The sequence below is a fragment of the Lagenorhynchus albirostris genome, chromosome 2 (genome assembly GCF_949774975.1).
Source record: "Lagenorhynchus albirostris chromosome 2, mLagAlb1.1, whole genome shotgun sequence".
Taxonomy (NCBI): domain Eukaryota; kingdom Metazoa; phylum Chordata; class Mammalia; order Artiodactyla; family Delphinidae; genus Lagenorhynchus; species Lagenorhynchus albirostris.
Window position 1 is genome coordinate 36,617,325 of NC_083096.1, and position 20,481 is coordinate 36,637,805.

General features: G+C 50.3%; 1 protein-coding gene across 6 annotated transcripts in view; it reads right to left on the bottom strand.

Moving 5' to 3' along the window:
* Positions 1 to 20,481, bottom strand: part of PLXNA2 (plexin A2) — a 216,498-nt gene that overhangs the window by 180,236 nt on the left and 15,781 nt on the right. For 5 of the 6 annotated variants that reach the window (XM_060130559.1, XM_060130565.1, XM_060130571.1 and 2 more), the window contains exons 2-3: positions 9,413 to 10,680; positions 4,094 to 4,276 (exon numbers count right to left, since the gene is read on the bottom strand). In XM_060130559.1, coding sequence (XP_059986542.1) covers positions 4,094 to 4,276; positions 9,413 to 10,600 — 1,371 coding nt within the window. In that variant the 5' untranslated portion in view covers positions 10,601 to 10,680. Of the gene's footprint in view, positions 1 to 852; positions 943 to 4,093; positions 4,277 to 9,412; positions 10,681 to 20,481 lie in introns of those variants that run through there. The other variant, XM_060130593.1, reaches the window with a different exon arrangement.

The following is a 20,481-nucleotide window of genomic DNA, read 5'->3' on the forward strand; positions in this document are numbered from 1 at the left end:
AGAAGCATGATTGTGAAGCCAGACGATCAAGGTTCAAACCCTGGCTCTGCCATTTACTTGCCATGTGGCTCTTGGACGCATTTCTTTACCTTTTCTGGCCTCTATTTCCTCATCAGCAAAATGGAGGTGACAATAGCACCTACCCCATCGAGTTGTATAAAGATTAGTTAGTAGATATCAAGCTCTTAGAATATCACCTGACACATAATAAGTGCTCAGTAAATCACAGTCTGTGAAGAAAGCTGTTTCGTCTCCTCCCTTCCACTTCTTCCCTTAGGTTAACATCCTTTTAAAAGTATTCTCCGTACAGCATGGCTCCCGCATCCTTGCAGGCCTCGTTGACCTGGCTCTTTGGTTGGCTTAAGCCCTCTCACAATGTTATCTCCCGTGGGACATGGGGCCTCCACTTTTCATGACCTTCTGTTAGTGTGGTGAAGACTAATTAACTTTGTGGATCACACGGTTGGCTCACAAGGTCAGCGAAAGTCCCAAGATCCTTTTCACTTGATCCTCTAGGGCTTGAGCCTCACAGTACTCTACGCCTTGGCTTCCACTTCGCCAAGTCCTCCAAGCCCCCCCGCGCACTCTAGACCTTGCTGGCACGTGCTTTGCATCTTCTCAGTGCAGCACCCAACGTCTAGAAGGCCCTTCTCTCCCATCCCCAACTCATCACTTTGTCTCATTCAGTCTCAGAGCAAATCTTAGTAAGCTTCCTCCTCCATGAAGCCCTCCAGGTTAATCACACTGTGGCAGCTGATTTCTCTGGAATCGTTCCATCCCTGTGGTGAATCCTGGCCTGTCGTCTTATCACCTCTGATGCCCTGGACCTTAGCCTAGGCAAGTGTTACACCCCTTGGTTCTGACGTCTCGTCCTTATTCTGCCTGTTCCCTCTGCATGTTTGTGACTCAGAAGGCGGTGGCCTCGTCTGCACTGTTCTCTGCCTGGAGAGCAGAGGGCAGGTATGAGCAAGTATGTGACACAGCACAGAACAACACCTCGTGGTCCTGCCACTTCTAGGCAGTCTCTGCTTCCTCTAATCGTCCCCACTCGGGGACATCCTGTCCTATGGGCTGCCATGGACGGAGGCCGCACAGTCTGACAGACACCTGGTTAGGCAGGGAAGAAGTGAGTGGTCCTGACGCACCCTGCTTCCCTCCCCTCTCCAAACTCTTGGCTAGTTGTTGTTTTTTTTTTTTTCCTTCCTGTGTTGAAAGAGCTATGCGGCCTGGACCATGGCAGAGTTTCCTGGGGACATTCCATAAATTCCTCATGGGCCGTTTCTCTGGGTAAATGGGAGGCCAGTGGGAGCCCGACTTTAGTATCAGGTGCCTCAAAGGCGTGTGGGTGGAAAGGAAGGGTGAGTCGCCCAGAGGAGAAGGAGGGGTATTATGAGCTCATAGAAACAACTAAAGAACATCGAAGTGAAGAGTGAGAAGGAACAGACAACTGCAGGTCGGAACAAGCTGTGGGCAGCCATGCCCCAGCCTCCCCCTTGAATCCTCTGACTTGCCCCCCTAGCAACTTGTCTGCTGGGGTTCCAACAGGGCTAAGAGAACTTGGCTACCTTGAGTGTGTGGCTTGAAAAGAGAGATATGGGAAGGTCAGCCCAGGGCCCTTTGAGCCTGGCTGGATGGTTCTTCCTTTATTCAGTCCTCGTCCACCCATTTGGCAAACATTAATTCCCTAACTCAGATCCAGGGCTGAGGAGAATGGAGGCCCTAGGCCCTGGCTTAACCCTGTAGCAAGCCTGAACCCAAAGGCTGTTCTCAGCCTCCACCCCCGGGGTTCCGTGGCTGCTTCTTTAAGTAAAACAGGTGTCAACTCGGATGTCAGGACAAGAGGCAACTTGTCTTCATCTCTAAGCTTGGACGAGTCACTTTTCTTCTCTGGGCCTCAATTTTCCTGCCAAATAACGCTAGTATTGGGCTAGATGGTCTCTAAGGTTCCTTAGAGAATGGTTTTCTTTTTCGAGACAGTTTTGAGGCCCATCCCAGGTGGGAACACTTGGTGAAAGGATGAGGCAGAAAGAAGGAAATAAATATGAACAAAGGCATGACCCCTGCCTTTAACAGAACTTTCAAGAGAATAAAGGAGACAGAATCACAGGGATGATCCAGAACAGTGACTGAAGGTGCAGGAAGGAGAGGAGAAAATGCTGAGCACTAGCTTAGCTGTGGTTCCTGCTGGCCTTCCAGAGCCTTTGTGCAACTGAGAAACAGGTGGTATTTATGGGCAGATGAGTCAGCTCCAGGAGCTCCTCTGGGCGTACGTTTATACCCTAGGGTGTATGGCTTGACAAGGAGAGTTCAGATTGGATTTCAACTCCCATCGGCACCTCGGCCCAAAGTCCCTGGGCAAGTCACAATCTACCCAGCTGTATAGATAACCCTGCAGGAAAGTAGCCAGCCTCAGGAGTCCAAGTTGAACCCTGTCTTGATAGAATATACCACTTTTTTTTTTTTTTGTGGTACACCGGCCTCACTGCTGTGGCCTCTCCCGCCACAGAGCACAGGCTCCGGACGCGCAGGCCCAGCGGCCATGGCTCACGGACCCAGCTGCTCCGCGGCATGTGGGATCTTCCCGGACCGGGGCACAAACCCCTGTCCCCTGCATCAGCAGGCAGCCTCTCAACCACCGTGCCACCAGGGAAGCCACAGAATATACCACGTTTTAAAAATTGAAGTAGAGTCGATTTACAATGTTGCGTCAGTTTCAGGTGTACAGCAAAGTGATTCAAGATATATATATATATATATATATATATATATATCCTATTTCAGACTCTTTTCTAGAGTACACCACTTTTAAATCTTAGTGGAATCTCAGGAGGTCAACTCCTTCCCTCTCCACTTCTGGGAAAGCAAACGCCGGGACCACACTCATCCTCTCTCCCATACCTGAAACCAAGCCAGGGCCCACAGTCCCAGGCCAAGTGGAGGGCACAGGGCAGGTACAGGTGGGCACCTCTCCACAGAGTGAGGAAAGGGTTAAAGGGCTCTGGCATCATGAGAAAGAAGGCATCTCCACATCAACCCAGACCAGTTTTTCTCACCTCCTTTGGCAGCAACTCAGAACGAGCAGAACACGGAAATTCTTCCTCAGGTTCCCTCCCTGCCACCCTCCTTCTACATTCCCAAGCAGCATCTCTCCTGAGGCTCTAACTGGATTAGGAGGCAAGAGCCACAGGGCTGATGTCAACATCAAAGGGTGAGATGCGGTGAGGTCTGGCCTGTGTCTTGATCCACAGGTGCTGGGACTGGGGAAAGGTGGCAGGAGGGTGAGCTTGGGGAAAAGGGATTAGCAGGGACTGGAAAGAACGTGGCTGCTGTAATTCCACATGATAAACCAGACTGTGCTCCGTCTCTACACCTTAAGTGCTAGACAAGCAGGTACAAGCTTCCGGCTTCAGCCCGCCGCGCGCGCAGGAGGCTTCCCGTGCTGCCAGCCCCAGACGGCCCGTGCCCTCCCATGGGCAGAGGTGCTCAGAGCAGGCACAGGATAAGATGCCTACGTCCTCCTGTCAGCTCAGGTCTTGGGGGTGAGGGAGGAGGGGCGGGGAAGAGACGGCGATTGCAGGAAGAGGAAAGACAGGAGAACAGTCCCTTATCCAGGCACCGTATACCATCCCAGAGAGGCACCACCATCGGCTGAGAAGTGAGACCCATAATGTGCTTCAAGCAGCTGCTCTGGACTCAACAAAGACTTTTGATGAGTACAATCACCTCTATAGACTGTGGGGAGGGATTTATGATGTGGGTGATTCATAATATAGATAATCAAAAAATCCGTTCTACTTGATTTGGAGACTTTTTTTTTTCCTCCTCTAGACAGATGCACCTTCCTAATTCCTTGGAGTTTGGTCAATATTGAAATATGTTTACATTACCAAGACACTCACTGACCAGTGGGTAGAGGAAGCAGCTAGAAGATAAGGCACAAATTAACCCCTACCAACCCTCCCCACTCTACCTGTTCCTGCCCCAAGAAAACTGAGTTGCCTCTAGTTAAACCTCCATCCACAGAAACCTTCTAGCAGAGGCTCTCAGCGGAGGAGCTGAACAGCATCGGGCGTCCAGTCTCACGGACTCTTACCTTTTTCAGCTTGCCGCTCTTTGTACCCACAAACACCACGCTGTAGCCGTTGTAAACATAGGACGCCACCGAGGTCATGCGGTCCCGGCTGGTGGTGTACAGGGTCAGGCCCTCCACTGGAATTGAGCCTCCAAGTGGCTGGTTGATGTCCAGTCCACAGAAGTTGTCATCGATGGGCACCGGCTGGAGAGAAGGGGAGGGACCTGGGGTGAGTAGCAGCGGAGGCAGGGCCGCGTTGATCCCCACCAGCCCACCCACCGTGGCCACCAGCCCCAGGACACCAGGCCTCCGAGAAATTCAGGCATGGAGTTCAGGGGCCTAACACACACTGCACACACAAACATCTCACGGCTGACCCATGAACCCCGCATTGACTCCTGTGAAACCAGACAGCTTTCTTCTCCCTCACCTGCTATCACCCACTCGCTTTTCTGCCAAGACAACCAGCGACAGGTTGCAAAGCTGATTGCTCAAACTCATTTCCTGGTCATTTACGTGTCCCTGTGGACCACGCCATTTGTGGCGGTCTTTCTATTTAGACAGTGGAGATTCAGTCTAGAGGCAACATCACAGGATTCCTACTGGCCTGGTGGCGTTCCTTATTTGTTTCCCGGACTACAAAAGCCTGCCTTCGGGCATAAGGAATTTTCAGTCATTCCATTATTCACCACATCCCACACTGGGGATATATTAAAAAGGGTTATCTTAATATTGAACAGTGCCTTATACTTTGGAAAAGTTACTTCATCTACGTGAATCTCAGTTTCTTCAGGTGTCACACTACCTGCCCACCTTTGTGAGAGAATCACTGGGGAGAAAAGGAAATAACACGTGCGAAGAGATTCGTTAAGTTGTACAATGATTCTCATCACTGTCCGTTAGAGGTCTTCAGTGATGTTTCGGTAGATTCTGGGGGAGATGGTCTTCTTGTTAGCAGCCTTTTGCAGGGAGTGGAGGTATGCTTGTATAAAGAATATCTGTCATTGAATAAATTTTTTTTTAAAAAATTAAAGTCTCTTCTCTCTCAGAAGAGACTAGGGCACCTTGAAAAGACATTGCACCTTGAGCAAGTGGAAAAATAGCTGGACAGAAAGAATTCCAGTCTCTGCTCTTCTTCTATGTGAACTTTGATCAGTAACAGCCTCTTTGGGGACTGTTAAATTGATGATTTCTAAGATCTCATTCAGTTAAAAAAAAAAGACTGCATGCTTCCTGAGGACAGGGGCTGCGAGGGGGCTGCATTCTCTGCACACTGTCTAGCCTGGGGCTGGGCTATGACGGATCCTCCAAAACATCCCAGTTGATTGCACAACAGGGAATCCTGTGGGCAAAGGTCGCAGACTCTGGGCCAGAAAGAGCCCTGCACCCTGTGGCAGCTGTTCCTCCTGGGTCTGGAAAGGCATCCTTGAGGAGGAAGGAAGTGACGGTCGTGGGAAGCACAGAAAGCATCATGGAGAGACCTGTTCCCATCACCCTTCTCCTCTCACCCACACCAGGAAAGAGCGGGCTGGTGTGTCGTTCCCTGACAGCTTCATTTCCTTGGAAGAACTGATTTATAAGCTAAATGGGATTTTTTTTGGTAAACCAGGGACTTCTCTTTCATGCCCTGTTCAAATCCAAAGAGAACAGAGGCTCATGTCTTGTGATTCCTTGGTGTTTTGTAGAGAGCTACTGCTCCTACAACTGAGTGGCGGTGCTACCCTTGTGTGTGTGTGTGTGTGTGTGTGTGTTTATTCTTTAGGAAAGAAAACTAACTTTTGGGTTAAGGATGACCTTGAATTCTGGATTATATGGCGCTCCACACGGCAGAAGGGATAAGCTTCTCAGGCAGGGAGTGAAGCAATGGTATAGTAGAGCCAGCTTATGAGGAATGCCTGTACATCTATCTCTGCATTCAGTGACATCACACTGGTGGCTTGAAATTATCCATGGTGGAGTATTTACACCACGGAAATTGGCAAATGCTTCTAATCAAGATCCTCCCACCCCAATCCCTTCCCTGCTACTACCATTGCCTGCATATAGCCATCCATTTAAGATTCACTAGCACATCCCTGGAGCCAATGATGGAAATTTCAGGCTCCCTAGAAAGGTAGGTCAGAGGAATCAGCTACCACTTTTTACATTTTCTACTTCTCTTTCTCATCCCTACACCAGAGGCACAAGTGTCCTGATAAAGAATCAGGAAATCTAGATTGTAGTCCTGTCTCTACCACTAGCCAGCTATGTTATCTTGATATACCACATACCCACTTTGAGTCTGAATGCTCTCATCTGTAAAGGGAAAGGATTAGACCAGGTAATCGTCAAGCTTCCTTTCAGCTCTGAAAGTTCTTGATTTCATGGCTTCAGTTTCTTTCCCACTCTCTCCAGGGACCGCTAAGGTTGCAGAGCCTGGGCTCAGGCATAACCTAAGCCAGCTTCTGAGAAATGATGACAGAAGCCAAAAACTTGCCAGTGATTTTGAATTTCTCTACATCCCTCCTGACTCTAGAATCACCAGACTGTGACGGAAACGGTTTGTTCTGAGCCTAAGCCCCTGGGATTGGCTGGCATTTCCTTTTCTCGTCTCTAAATTGTCAGATATTCCCAAACACCTGCTGCCCCTTTACTTTTGCTCTGAAAGGGAGAGCCTGGTGTATGGCTTTCCTTAGAAGCAGCACGGCTAAATGCAAAGAGTTTGGACTCAGAGGTCATATGGGCTAAACTGAATTCAAATCCCTGCTGTGTCATTTATGGTTGTATGGGTGCAACCAATGTACTTAGTTTTTGTGTCTTTGTTTTTCCATCTGTCAAATGGGGGATGAAAATCCTTGCTTTATAGGGTCATATTGAGGATTAAGTGAGGTAACTCTTAAATTGCCCAGCACAGCCTTTAGGACAATAACTGTTATTCAATGGGTGACGCTCCCCTTCCTCATTTCTCTTCTGGAACAGAGCTCAAATCCTTCATCTGAGAGCTCCATGTTAGTCCAGAGATCACGTTAAAATTAAGCCCCGGGACGTCAGCTACCCTCACTCCTCCCTAACGCCCTCTGAGGCCACCAAAATGTCTCTGGGTCCCCAGGTCTGGGACTCCTTAGATTATAAGGATTTTAAGGGGCCCCTCCTGTTGCAGCCCCACCTCCACCTCCACTATCAAGGCCGCAGCCGAAGAGTGATGATGAAGGGAGGGGGTGGTGAGTGAGGGGCTGTTCTCTCTGAGGTCCTGATCCCACCTGCTGTCACCTCTCTCCCAGTGCCTCTGCTGCTCTGTGGTTACTAGCCCGGGCTTGTCTCTCTGCAAGCCAATGGAGCCCCACAAGGGTGTCGGCTCTTCCTCTTCCCTCTGGCTCAGCAGCAGGCAGGAATCAGCAGTTTCCTTCTGACAAGGGCCCCCTCTGGGCAGTGGGAACCAGGCTGGACTCTGCAAGGACTTAACCCTTGCATTTCCTCTCCACTTGTCTTGATTGGTTGGGGCCAGAGGTTATAGAATTTCAGGACTGTAAAGAACTTCGGAGAATATCTAGCTCAAACTCCTCATTTTATAAAGGTAAAATAACAGCAAATAACTGGTTCTATAATAATTAATATTAATAATTATAGCTGTCCTTTATTGCATGCTTATTATGGGCCAGGTATTGTGCTCATACATACTTGCTCCATTTGATCCTCATAATACCCATAAAAAGAGACTACTATTATTTCTATTTTAAAAATGAAAAAAAATACAGCTCAGATCAGGTACATAACTTGCCTAAAGTCACACAGTTTTAAATGGTAGGACTGATTTTTAAATACAAATCTGTTGGAATTCCAAGCCTACGGCCTTAACTACTATCCTATTGTACCAAGAGGCTGACGGTAGGAACAGAAGCATACCCTAGGCCTGATTTGTCTTTTGCTTTAAGAAGAGGTGTTTGGTCCCGGTAGCAGACACCCTCCATTTAGGGTGCTCAGAAGGCAGCCGTATGGGTCACTTGGTCTCAGATTGTTCCCCAGGCTGCCGATCCAGTGTCCACAGCACTCTGCACAGAAATCTATCTTAGCACTTGTCACATGCGTAACAGTTAACTAATAATGCTCAACCTAACACGCCAGGCATGGTGTTAATCTTGCCACATAGTATCTGATCATCCCATGCGGTAGGCATTATGATTCCCATTTCACAGATGATAATGGAGAGATATTAAGTTACTCCTGAAGCCAGGAAGTCACACAGATAGAATTTGAACTCTGAATCCCAAACTCTTAGGTACTATATTACACTGCCAGCTATTTTTTCTTTCACTCTTTCTCCCATTAGATTACGAGATATCTGAAAGTTGTGATCATGTCTTTTTATGTTTGCATCCCCAGCTGGGCACTTGGGAGATCTTCAATACCTTCTTGTTAAGTGGATGGCTGGAGGGAGGGATGAATGGATGGATAGAGGGATGGGTAGATGGATGGACGGACTAATGGGTGGATCACGGTAACCACCTAGATGGCAGCATCTTGACCCTCTGACAGGACAGTGCTTTCCACTGACTTTCTTGTCTCTGTCATCCTCAGGTCTGGACCCCAAGCTCCCTTTCTTCTCCTTTTTCCCCAGTTTTCAAATTATCAGTCAAGCTCAACTCCCTTCTCGCTCCTCCAGCTCACATATCTACCTGCCTACTTTACTCCTTCACTTGGCTGTACAGTGGCCTACAGGGCCCTGTATGTACAGGATCTGGTGTGTGTTACCTCTGACTGGCTCATCTCCAACCGCTCTTTCTGCCACATGCTCGGGTCCAGCTGTAGTGGCCTCCTCGCTCTTCACGCTCTCCAGGCATGCCCTGCATTCTCTGCAAGAGCTACTCCCTCCCTCTCTCTGGAATGCTTTCCCAGATACCTGCATAGCTTACTTTCCTCATTCTTTGCTCAAATGCTGCTTTCTCAATGCACCAATCCTCGTGGGTACTGCCTCTCCCCACTTCTGTGCTATATTTTTCCCTACAGCAGTTGTCATCACTTGAGAGACGACATATTTTATGTATTAATCTGTCTTGCCTCACTAATGAAAGCTCCATGAGGGCAAGTAGCTGTGTTGTATGGTTCACCTCTGAAGCCCGGGGTGCTTACAACAGTGGCTGGTGGCGTAGAGGCCCTTGATTATACATTGGGAATGACTCCGCGCATCAGCAAACATGCCTCAAGTGTCTGGTATCCTCAGACTCTGTATTATGGGGACCACCTGGTAACGTGAGCCTGAGCACCTCTCTCATTTCAGGCCGTGGTGGTCTGCGGGCAGGGTGTGCAAAGGGGTGTGCAATGCCAGATGCCGCATCAGGGGTAGAGCAGGTGGGCCCTCCTTACCGCCTTGGTGCACTGCACGTCCTTCCCCAGCAGCCAGTTGAGCTCCAGGTTGCCCTCGCCCTGGTAGCAGGACTGCAAGCGCTCTTTGATCTGCAAGTTGATGGCCCGGATGGGGAAGGCACAGAGGGCGGAGTCATCCGGCGGGTGGTGATACTGCTTCTGCCCTTTGGAGAAGATGGCGAAGAGCACGTCGTCCTGGCCGCTGATGTTGAAGGCCTGGGCCAGCGAGTCCCCGGGCTTGGCGAGGTAAGCAGCCTGCAGGAGGCGATATTCCACCCCGGCCCGCGTGCAGCCGAAGGGCAGGGACACGTAGGAGTGGAACTTGGGGTCGTCCTTGCAGAGCCTCACGATGCGCGAGGTGTAGAAGAGGTCTCCGGCCGAGTTGATGGCCACGCCCTCGGGGGTCTCAGGCTGGACGGTGAGGAAGTAGACGAAGCCCCCGCTGGCGAAGCCGTAGATGTAGAAGATGTCAAAGTGGGCGACCAGGGCCAGGGTGTCGGACGGGATCTTGATGAGTGAGGAGACGAAGTCGCTGTGGAGCTCGTAGTCGAGCATGGCGGAGGACTCGGGGTCGCGGGGCAGCTTGCGGCTGGACAGGGTGGGAAAATAGTCCTGCTTGCCGTCCACAGCAGTGCCGATGAAGAGCTTGCCGTCCTCGCCCTCGGAGCGCACGATCACCCCGTACATCGTCCCCGTCTTGTTGACGCTGGACAGGTAGTGCTCCTTCTTGTGGGACGGCTCCACCAGGATGAAGAGGTCGTCCAGCCGCAGCAGCTTGCAGACCCCTTGGTACAGGCTGCCGCAGGCCAGCAGCCGGTTCTCGGAGTAGTCGATGATGAGCAGCTTGTTGACGTTGTTGGTAAGCGTGAGCACCTCGCTGCAGGGCTGAACGATGAGCGGCGGGTAGCAGGACTTGTTGTCCTCCTCCGGCCCCGTCTTGTGAGCCACCTGGATGGTCAGGTTGCCCGTCAGCTTGTACACGCGGTTGATGGCCCCCACGTACACTGCCCCCGTCCCGCGGTGCACCGTCAAATGGTTGAAGGTCCAGTCCCGGTTCTCGGAGTGGAAGGTGCTGAACTGGGGCATGCCGGCCGCCGGGGGTGCCAGCAGCACGCAGACGGCGGAGAGCAGGACCACAGGCCAGCCGTCCACCTCTGCAGCCCGCGGCCAGGGCCTCCTCTGTTCCATTCTGAGCCGGGCGGGGACCAGGAGGCAGAGCCTGTGAGCGCTCGCGTACTCCGCCTTCCTGGCTTGGCCCTTACATGGTTCTGGAAAACACAAGGCAGAGGGGTCAGATGGAAAATAAATCCCTGGAGGAGTGAACAGGACTGCTTGACCCAGGTCCCAGTGCCGACTAGCTCTGTGAGGCTCTTTCTTCTGTATTTCAGTTTTTCTATTTTTAACATACTTTCTCCCTCTTCGGGATGTTCAGGGAATCCTATTATCTATTTTGGTCTCCAGCCTTTACGCTGTAAAATGCATTTTTTTAAAATAACTTTACAAAGCATCTCTATTTCTGTCCTCTTCAGATATCGTTTTTATCTCTCAGAGAGGTTAAACGGCTGAGTTCACCCAGCCAGTTGATCCTGGTGTCGGAACTAAAGCCGGACTTCCCCACCCAGTCGCTGGGTCTGTCCTCCTGTTCTCTCCCAATCCAGTGGAAATCTCTCCTGTCTTGTGAAAGCTGGTCAGCAAGGTCCTCTCCCAGGCTCTCCCAGGCAGCTATTCCGAGTCTGATATCACAAATAAAATTCTTTCTTATTTCAGACTTCCAGCCCCTCACACTGCTGCTTCCTTCCTCTTTCATGCTCTGTCCCCTGTAGGGAAGGAGGAGAGCTGGTCATCCTGAATCACAGTGCCTCTCGCTGCCCCTTGACCTCGTCCTCTCTAGAAAGAAGAATCCCTGATCATTAGCGGTTAAAACTCGTTCAGAGTGTGAGGTGGGACTGGGATCCCCACAGGTGCTGTTCAGGAGCCTGCAGAGCCCCGGGGAGAAGGGCGGACAACCCCCCACCCCTCCTCCTTGGGACAGGAGGGCATCAGCCACTGCCTCCCCAGTAAGTGGGGTGCCAGGTCCTGGGGAAATTGCTTCCACTTCTGCTTCTCTGCAGGTGGAGCACAGAGGGAGGTGGCCTCCTTAATCACGGGGACTGGCTGGCTGAGTCCAGTCTCAGCCACCTGGGCAAGGGTTCCGGGTTTGGGAGATGTGGAGAGGAGCAAAGGGAGGCAAGTTGAAGGTCAGGCTCACTGTAGCCACTGCCGGGGCCTTGTGATTGTTTAAGGCTCCGTGTGGCCAACCTCAGGCTGCCTGCCCCAGCCTCATCAGTCCCCTGCCCCAGCCTCATCAGTCCCCTGCCCCGACTTCTTTCCTCCCTCTCTGCCCTCCCAAGCCCCAGGCTGCACAGCTTTTCCTCCTTATTCCAAGGAAGCTGCCCAGAGGGGCAAGGTGGTGTTCCTGCGAGAGCTTCTCTAGACTCCTAGGCAGAGGGTAGAGAGCGGAGCCTGTCCCATCACTCTGCCAGCGCTGCTCCTGACTTCTATGGAGAGGGAGGGACAGCGGTGGCAGTGGTGGCAGCAATGGGCAGCAGGCTGTCTAGCAGAGGGATCTTTTCTCCAGCTGGATGGAGTGTCTGACAACTTCCTCGGACAAGTCCAGACAGAACTCTGGGCAATGAGGCAGCAGGAGTGGAAACACTCAAGCCAAGGATTAAGAATGTGCTCCAAGGCAGCTTAGGAGAGTCCTGTGTCCCTTCGCCCCCAACCTGGCTAGACTGGGTTGGAATTAACACAGATGCCATCTGCAGCATCCCCATGGCTTTCGCTCTGTGTCTTTAGAAACTCTCCCTCGTCCTCCTCAACTGTGCCTCCCATGCCTGACAGCCATCACGGTGCCAGAGGGAGGCCCCACCTGACGGCTCTCCTCCAACCGGGCCTCCCCGGGGTGTTGTTCTGGTGTGACTCATCAGGTCCCGGGCTTCCTTGGAAAGAGGGAGGCGACAGCGGCATGAGGCCCAGGCTGACCTCAGAGACTCTGACACAGCCCTTCCGGCCCCACGTGCTCACCGGCAAAGCCTCCCGACAGACAGAGCTTTCGGTTTGGAGGTTATTTTTAGCTATGTCCTGGGGCCAGTAGCAGGACGTGAATTCCTCAAGAGGAGCCGTGGAAAGGAAATAACAGAATGCTCACATTCTCCAGCTGGACAGGGAACGGCAGGAGGCCGGGCTGTGCATGCCCCTGTCTCTGGGTAGGAGAGCTCCTTTGCCTACAGGTGGAGGGCTGTGTGTCCCCGAGGAGCCGTGAGGATTCTAATCATCACCACTGATGCGCTTGGGCTGTGCCTTTTAGACAGTGCTCTGTGAGACACCCTGGCATCGAGTTTGTGGGCAGTGCACCCCACCTCCCCCAGAACGTACATGCACATACATGCTTAGCCCATGGCTGGAGGGAAAAGGTCCCAGTAGAAGAGGTGACACCAAAGGACACGATTGTGAGGTTAAGATCAACTATCTCACCTCCCTGCCCGATATCCTCCAGAGACACAGTTTGAATAAACAGTGAGTGGCTTTTGTTGTTAGGCAGAATTGGGGAAGAAATTTGGGACCTTGGGCAAGTCCAGTCTCATCCCCCTTTTCTGGTAGGATGGGATAATTACAGCACCAGCCCCTCGAGTTGTCAGAGTAAATGAGGTAACGCGGGGAAACCTCTTAGCATGGGAGCTGGCACTCAGTGAATGCTTAACTTATGGAGTTATTATTATCACTGAAGCCTCCCCAGGAGACTGCACTTCAGGAATCCCGCCAGACCTCCTGACTTCTCTTTTTGCTCGTATTCTTCCTTTCCATGGGAATGAACGCTGTGGGCAGACCTTTGATCCCCCTCCCTGGCCCAGTGAAGGGGCACAGACTGGGAAGCATGAGTCAGAGGAAGGGGGATAGATCCAAGGTGATCGTCTCTAGCACACTACTGCACAGGTCCCAACACAGCCTCTCTGCAGCCTGCAGGGAGCCCGGCGGAGGTACAGCATCCTGAGAGTTCAAGTATGAATGGCAAAATTGGCCTGGTGGCTAGAAGGTATGCAGTCATGGGGCAGGAGGAAGAGTGAGGGACTCGGCGAGCCCCGGATTCATATCCTGCCTGTGTCACCCATGAGTTGTATAGCTTTAGACCGGTCTAGCATCGACCTGAGCCTATTTCTTGATCTTAACATCAAGGATGTTAGAATTAACCAGTTCTTAAGATTTCTTCATTCAGACAAAATGATACCTTGAGACTTGTCTGCTTCAGCTTCCAGAGTCTATGACTGCAATGGCAGCTGAGGTTCTTTTGTCCTACTGGGTAAGGCTGGTGAAGTTCAGAGTTCTCAACAGACCAATAATTGGGCTATTCTCCTCTCACCCCTCAATCAGCATCTACCCTGGGACAGACTGCTCCTGGTGACCGGCCACACAGATTCATTCCATGGCACTCAAAGATCACCCACTTGGGAGCAGTAGGCACTAGTGCGTCAGGGTCAAGAGGAGACGTGGTCTCTTGCAGTGCAGGGGTGGCAGAGGAGGCTTGCATTCCACCTTGGAATTCACAAAGACAACTGACTTCAACAGCAAGTTGAGAGCCCCTGGCTTTCCAGGCCAAGGCTGATGCTATCAGGTAGCTCTTCCAAAGCAGGGCCCAGCTGGCAAGGATCAAGCCTCCCGTCTGAATTTGGAGTAAGGGGGAAGGGTACCCACCTCTGAACCTCTGACGAGAGGCAATGTGGTGTAATGGTTAGACTCATGAGCTCTGAACTTAGATGCTTGGATTCAGAGGCAATAATAGCTGTGTCAACTTGGTCAGGGTACTTAGCCATTCTCTGATGCTATCTCACTATTTATATATAATGAGATTAGCACTAGCATCTACCTCATAGGATTATTATGATGAAGTCCTTTAATACATATAAAGCACTTAGAACAATGCCTGGTCTGTTATAAGTGTTCAAGATACATTAGCCTTTATCAGTAATAATTTATTTCTCAATATTCCCAGCTCTTGATTTCCACCCATTCCGTGGTCGGTCTTAGAATGACTTTGGTAGAAGCCAGTGAACACACACCTATGACTCTGTAGACCTAGCATTTCCTCCTAACCCCAGTTTTCTGCTAGTGTCAACCTCAGGGGTTTTCTCAACGATGCCTCCTTCCTGTCCCTTCTCCTCTCTCCATCTAGTTCATGAAGTCACTGTGTCACATGCATTCTCAAGAGCCAGACTTGCCAAGTGGCTGTCCTCCTACCAGTTTCCCTCTCCCCCACCCCAAGTCTCCAACCAGGACGTGCTGCCCCGGGATGCTCGCCCTATCAGCGAAGCACGCAAAGCATTCCTGATGCCAAGAAGAGGCCACGCTTTCCTCTTTGGGAAGCAAGTGTCACTAAATATTTTATTTGGAGGGCCTGGTGACACCATCTCCCCGATCAGGATTCAGGAGGCAGGTGTTGGTGACAGCTAGTGAAGGCATCTAATACCTTCCTGATCAGCTGCTGTAGGCAACAGGGGCAGAGCAGGGAAGAAACGATAATTAGGCATTTCCAGCTCAGCTCAGTGCCAGAGTCTTTCCTTCCTGTGACCCGCCCTGTGGCCTTTTTTAGGAGATCTGGGGGAATATGCCTCTATGCTTACTTGGCCTCCCTTATTGCAAAAGGAAGGAGGAGGAGGTAGGAAGAGGAGTTAGGATCAGGATACAATTTTGCTAAACTGAGTAAAAGTTCATGATGGTAGAGCTCCCACTCTTGGACCCATCTGTAGCTCTTCCATCATCAGTATCCTCCATCATTCTATCATCACTGTCACCATCATTATCACCACCACCTGCACTGTCATCACCAGCACCATTTTGGCTGTGACAGTTTTCATAACAATAACAGTAAAACATGCCTATTAATACAACCGCACCTACTAGGTGGCTCACATAGCCAGGATCCAAATGGTAAGTATGAGAATGAGGGCTGTGTACTATTTACAATAGCCAAGACATGGAAGCAACCCAAGTGTCCATCAACAGATGAATGGATAAAGAAGATGTGGTATATATATACAATGGAATATTACTCAGCCATAAAGAAGAATGAAATATTGCCACTTGCAGCAATGTGGGTGGACCTAGGGAATATCACACTAAGTGAAGTAAGTCAGACAGAGAAAGACAAATAGTACATGATATCACTTATATGTGGAATCTAAAAAATAAATCAATCCATATACAAAACAGACACATACTCACAGACATAGAAAACACATTTATGGTTACTAAAGGGAAAAGGGAGGGGAAGAAGGACAAATTAGGAGTATGGGATTAACAGATACACAGTACTAATATATATAAAATAGGATTTACTGTAAAACACAGGGGACAATATTCAATATCTTGTAATAACCTATAATGGAAAGGAATCTGAAAAAGTATATATATATATATATATATATATATATATATATATAAAACTGAATCTCTTTGCCATACACCTGAAATTAACACAATATTGTAAATCAACTATACTTCAATTAAACAAACAAACAAAAAATGAGCGCTGTGAAGTCAGAGGAGTTAGCACCTGTTCCTGGGCTTCACCCCAACCTCTTCCCTCTCCCAGGGCAGGGAAAGGTCCATCTTCTCCCCCAGCTTTCCCTTCTAATTAGTGGCACCTTTAAAGCAGGAATTCAAGTCCAGCACTGAAGCAGACTGTAAAGTTACTCCAGTCCACTTCTTTTTTTTTTAAATGAAGAAACTGAGGCCTATGGAAAGAAAACAGATTGTCCAAGGTGACCCAACATGACTCAGGGACAGGCTTCCATCAGAACCTAGACCTTGTGACCAAAGGTCCATTGCTTCCTCTGCTGTAGGCGAAAGAGTCCAGGGAGTCAGTTATGTTCTGCCTCGAGGGTGCCCTGTTTTGGGGAAAGAAGGTGCCTTTTGATCGTGGTGGCCCCCTGATGGGCAGAAGTGAGCCTGGGACTGGGCCTGGACAGGGAGGTGGTGTGCAGGGCAGACTCAAGGATGAGCGGATTAAGGGGCAGGGGAGTGAAAGGGACACCAGAATGGCTCCCTTCTGTGTTGGGGGGATGACCTCCTCCAGGCCAGGCAGGTCCAGGCAGTTGTCACACACAAGAATGGCACCTATACTGTGACTTGGGGGCTAAGGTGTCCTGTACCATATGCCTCTGGGTTGTAGACAACCCCATAGACAGGTCAGATGTTATCCAAGCACAGGCACTTTCTTTTTCTCAAAGACTTAGAAATGCAGCCGAAGGGACTAGAGTGAGATATCCAGGGGGACATCCTATCTAGAGAGGATCCCTGGGGCATCCTGCCAAGGAGATTATGGAATTTTCTGACATTGAATTTTCCTGACAGCTGTTGAGGAATATGTTTACTGAGAAGCAGGGGATTGGTCCCAGTGACCCAAAGAGGCTGCCTTTGGTATAGGATTTCTATGAATTAAAGTCTATGAGGATAAAATGTCTAAATGCACAAGGCTGGGGCCCTGGCTCATCCCCTGTGGATGGAACGATCTTGAAGGACCCGTCATAGTGTCATCTTTGGGGTTGTACATGAACATTCCAAGTGTCACTCTGTCGAACAGCGACCTCAGAGGTAGTCCAGGCACGTTGAGTAGCACAAGGTGAATGCCAGGGCAAGCGCAGAGGCCGCGGGTAACACCGACAGCTGGAAGGCCTCAATTAGAATGAAAGGAGTTATCTGGTATTTAAATAATTATTAGATGGAAGGAGTAATCATGGGTTTGAGCTGATTTTTTCCCCCACTGTCACCCTGATGGCGTCTATAATATATTATTCAAATGCCCATGATGCTCACTGAGAAGAGACCAGAGAGAGGGGAGAGATTGGGAGAGAGAGGTGGTGGTGGGGAGGCAGGGGGTGGGAGAGAGACTCATTTAATCTCCATGTGACAGGGCTGCAGGAGGTACGATTAGTCTTTTTCTTATTTCAGCTGTCACTCAGGCACAGACACCAAGATTGTTATTAGCGTATTTTATGCACGCGATTTAAAGGGAAAAGAGGGGGGGGGGGGTGGGCAGAGGGAGAATTTCCTACAGAAAATAACGGGACCAAAGGAACAATTTAGATGTCACTGCTATACCAGCTGCGTTTGTTTCATTAATCGAATGTCATTTTTTCCCCCAGACTCAGTGCTGTTATGCGAAGCTAAGTGGCTACACCTCGCCCCAGAGCGAGATGGAAGGGACGTGAGGGGCGAAAGAGAAGGAAAATGGGCCTCTGCCTACATGGCCTCTTGGCATCTTTCCTGAGAAAGTGCAATAGACGATACAATGCTCCCCACCCCTCCCGCATCCCCCCACGGTATGTCCAGGCAACTTTTGGTAACAACAGCTACCCAGTCACTTCCCTCACCATGAGAAGGGAGATTCCCTGCTTGTCCTTCCATGCAATTTTTTTTCCCACAGGTGGATAAATCAGATCTAATCTCCAATAACCAAGGACTAAGTGAAGGAAATTTGGGGAGGCCCTAACATTGATCAGCAGTAAGGGAAGAACTCATATTCCAGGCGGTGAGAGGGCTGCTGACCAAGCCACTGTGTGTGGCTTTCTGCTCAGGCAGATGGTGGAAGCAAGGCCCTTGCATCCCACATGAGTGCATGACAGAGATGGGGTCTCTGTGTCTCAGATGGCACGGTGGGCAAGGCACTCCCGCTTTCATGCACCCTCCAAATTCATATGTTGAAGCCTTAAGCCCTGCAACCTCAGAGCATGGCTGTATTTGGAGACAGGGTCTTTATAGAGGTAATTAAATTAATATGAGATAATTAGGGTGGGCCCTAACCCAAATGTACCAGTGTCTTTATAAAAAGGGGACATTTGGACACAGAGACAGATAGGCATGGAGGGAAGCCATGTGAAGAGACACAAGGAGAAGACGGCCATCTGCAAGCTAAGGAGAGAGGCCTGGGACAGACCCTTACCTCACAACCATGAGAAGGAACCACACCTGGACTTCTGGCCTCCAGATTGTGAGGCAATTAACTCCTGGTGTTTAAGCCACCCAGTTGGTGGTACTTGGTGACAGCAGCCCTAGCAAACTAATGTAGCTGGGAGGAGTGATGCATTCCACCATTTTGGCTTGGGAATTGTTCCTTGAAAGAAACGTGTGTTTGTGGTGAGGGGTTGGGTAGAAGCCATCACAGGGCCAACACACTTCGAGACGTAGATCTCTCAACATCTCTGTGAGAACCAAAGGCAGCAAAACATGCTTCCCCTTTCACCCAGCTAAACACAGTGGCCCCGAGAATGCACTTGTTCTGCCTCTCCCAGCTCTGGCCCCGGTGGGACTAGAACTGGGTTTTGCCAGCCTCTCACCTCTCGTGCTTGGCCTGCAGAGTTCCTATCCATTTTGCCTCCCTGCCCCCTCCTCCTGCTGCCCAGAAGAGTCCATGTGTCACCTGCCAGACCCCAAGGACACAGGGGATATTCTGTGACTCCCAGGGAGCCATCGCCCTCCATTCCCACCCCAGCTCCTTCTCTGGCCTGTCCAGGGACCACTGCCTCTTCACATCAGGGAGGGTTTTCTGGTAGCTTTTTTTCCCCAGGTCTCCCAGTGGGCTCTGCTCAAGCCCTGGAAACCACACCAGCTCTCCCAGGGCCTTAGCAAAACATCCAGTGTTTGTCTTCTCCTCTCACAGGCTATAAAAGTTTGGAGTTGTCTCCCTGAATTATGAAGGGTTCCAAAGACAGGCGCTTATTTGAAGGGTTGCAGAGGGGAGGGGCTGGGCTCCTTTCTGGGGGTGCTGGCTGGGTTGGCTTGGCCAAGTCAAAACAAGATTCATTACCCTGGGGCCGGGAGCAGGGAGATACACCGCCTGACCCTGCAGACCTGCCCCATATGTCACGGGCCTGTCAGAAATCTCCCAGAATTCCCTTTATTATCTAAAGGTCGCCACCCGGGCAGCGCGGAGAGGGCCCATGGTATAAACTAAGCTACAAGAGCAATCAATTTCAAGCAGCTGCCGGCCTGCCCCCCCTCCTCCCTCCTCCTTCCGTGGGCTCTGCCCTCTTCAACCCCCTCTAGGGGATGGTGCAGCCCAGCCTTGCCATGACTACCTCACCCCTGGGGCAGAAAGAATTTCTGCGACTTAGCAGGGCTCTGAGGCTCCAAGCTGTGGGCACTGGGGGCGCGCCTGCCCTCTGCACTATGGGGCCCCTAGAAAGGTGACCCCACTTGTCCCCTGACTGTAGCCAGACCGTACGCATACCATCCTCGTGATGGGGTTGCTCTGCTGGTAGGCATTATGGGATTAAAGGACAGGAAGGGGAGTTTTCAGGCTCCTTCCAAAGTCTGGCAAAGGAATAAAAGTGGGGATCTAGCCTTGCTAAATCAAGTCCAAATTTACGTTAGAACTCCTCATACCAGAAGGGTCACGAATAGCATAATGATAGCAATTTCCATTTGTGTTCCACGACAAAAATAATAAAAAGGAGCAGCTATCATTATTATTAATTATTAACCACCTGCTATATGGTACACTGCTAGATTCTTTGCATACGCAACGGGTAATTTTGTGATTATTCCGCAAGATGGGTATTATTCTCCCCATTTCACAGATGAAAAAATGGAATCTCAGGGAGGTTGAGTAACTAGCATCATTCTGCTAGGAAGCAGAACTTTCTGACACCCATGCTTTCCCCACTCTTCCACATCACCTAGATACTTAGAATTTATTTTTCAACCAAACCCTCTTGCCCCTAATCTGGGAAGACTCATGAGAACTTTAAGTAAGACTTGGCAAGTACTTTACTTTAAAGTCAAGACTTGAGGCTCCCATTTTATTTTGGTAAAGAAGCAGGGCTGAGGATGGAGGTGGCCAGGGCTGAGTTATCCATTACAAGGTGGAGTCCATGGGTGTTTTGTGGCAAGAGGTTTGCTGGCTGGCAGTCACCTTTCAGGGGAATTCCACATGATCTTTCCGAGGAGCCTGGAAGTATCTCTCCTGCCTTCTCACCCAATGCTTACTGTACAAGGAAGAGCTAAGGATTTTGAGATAGAAATGGGGCAGGAGAGCA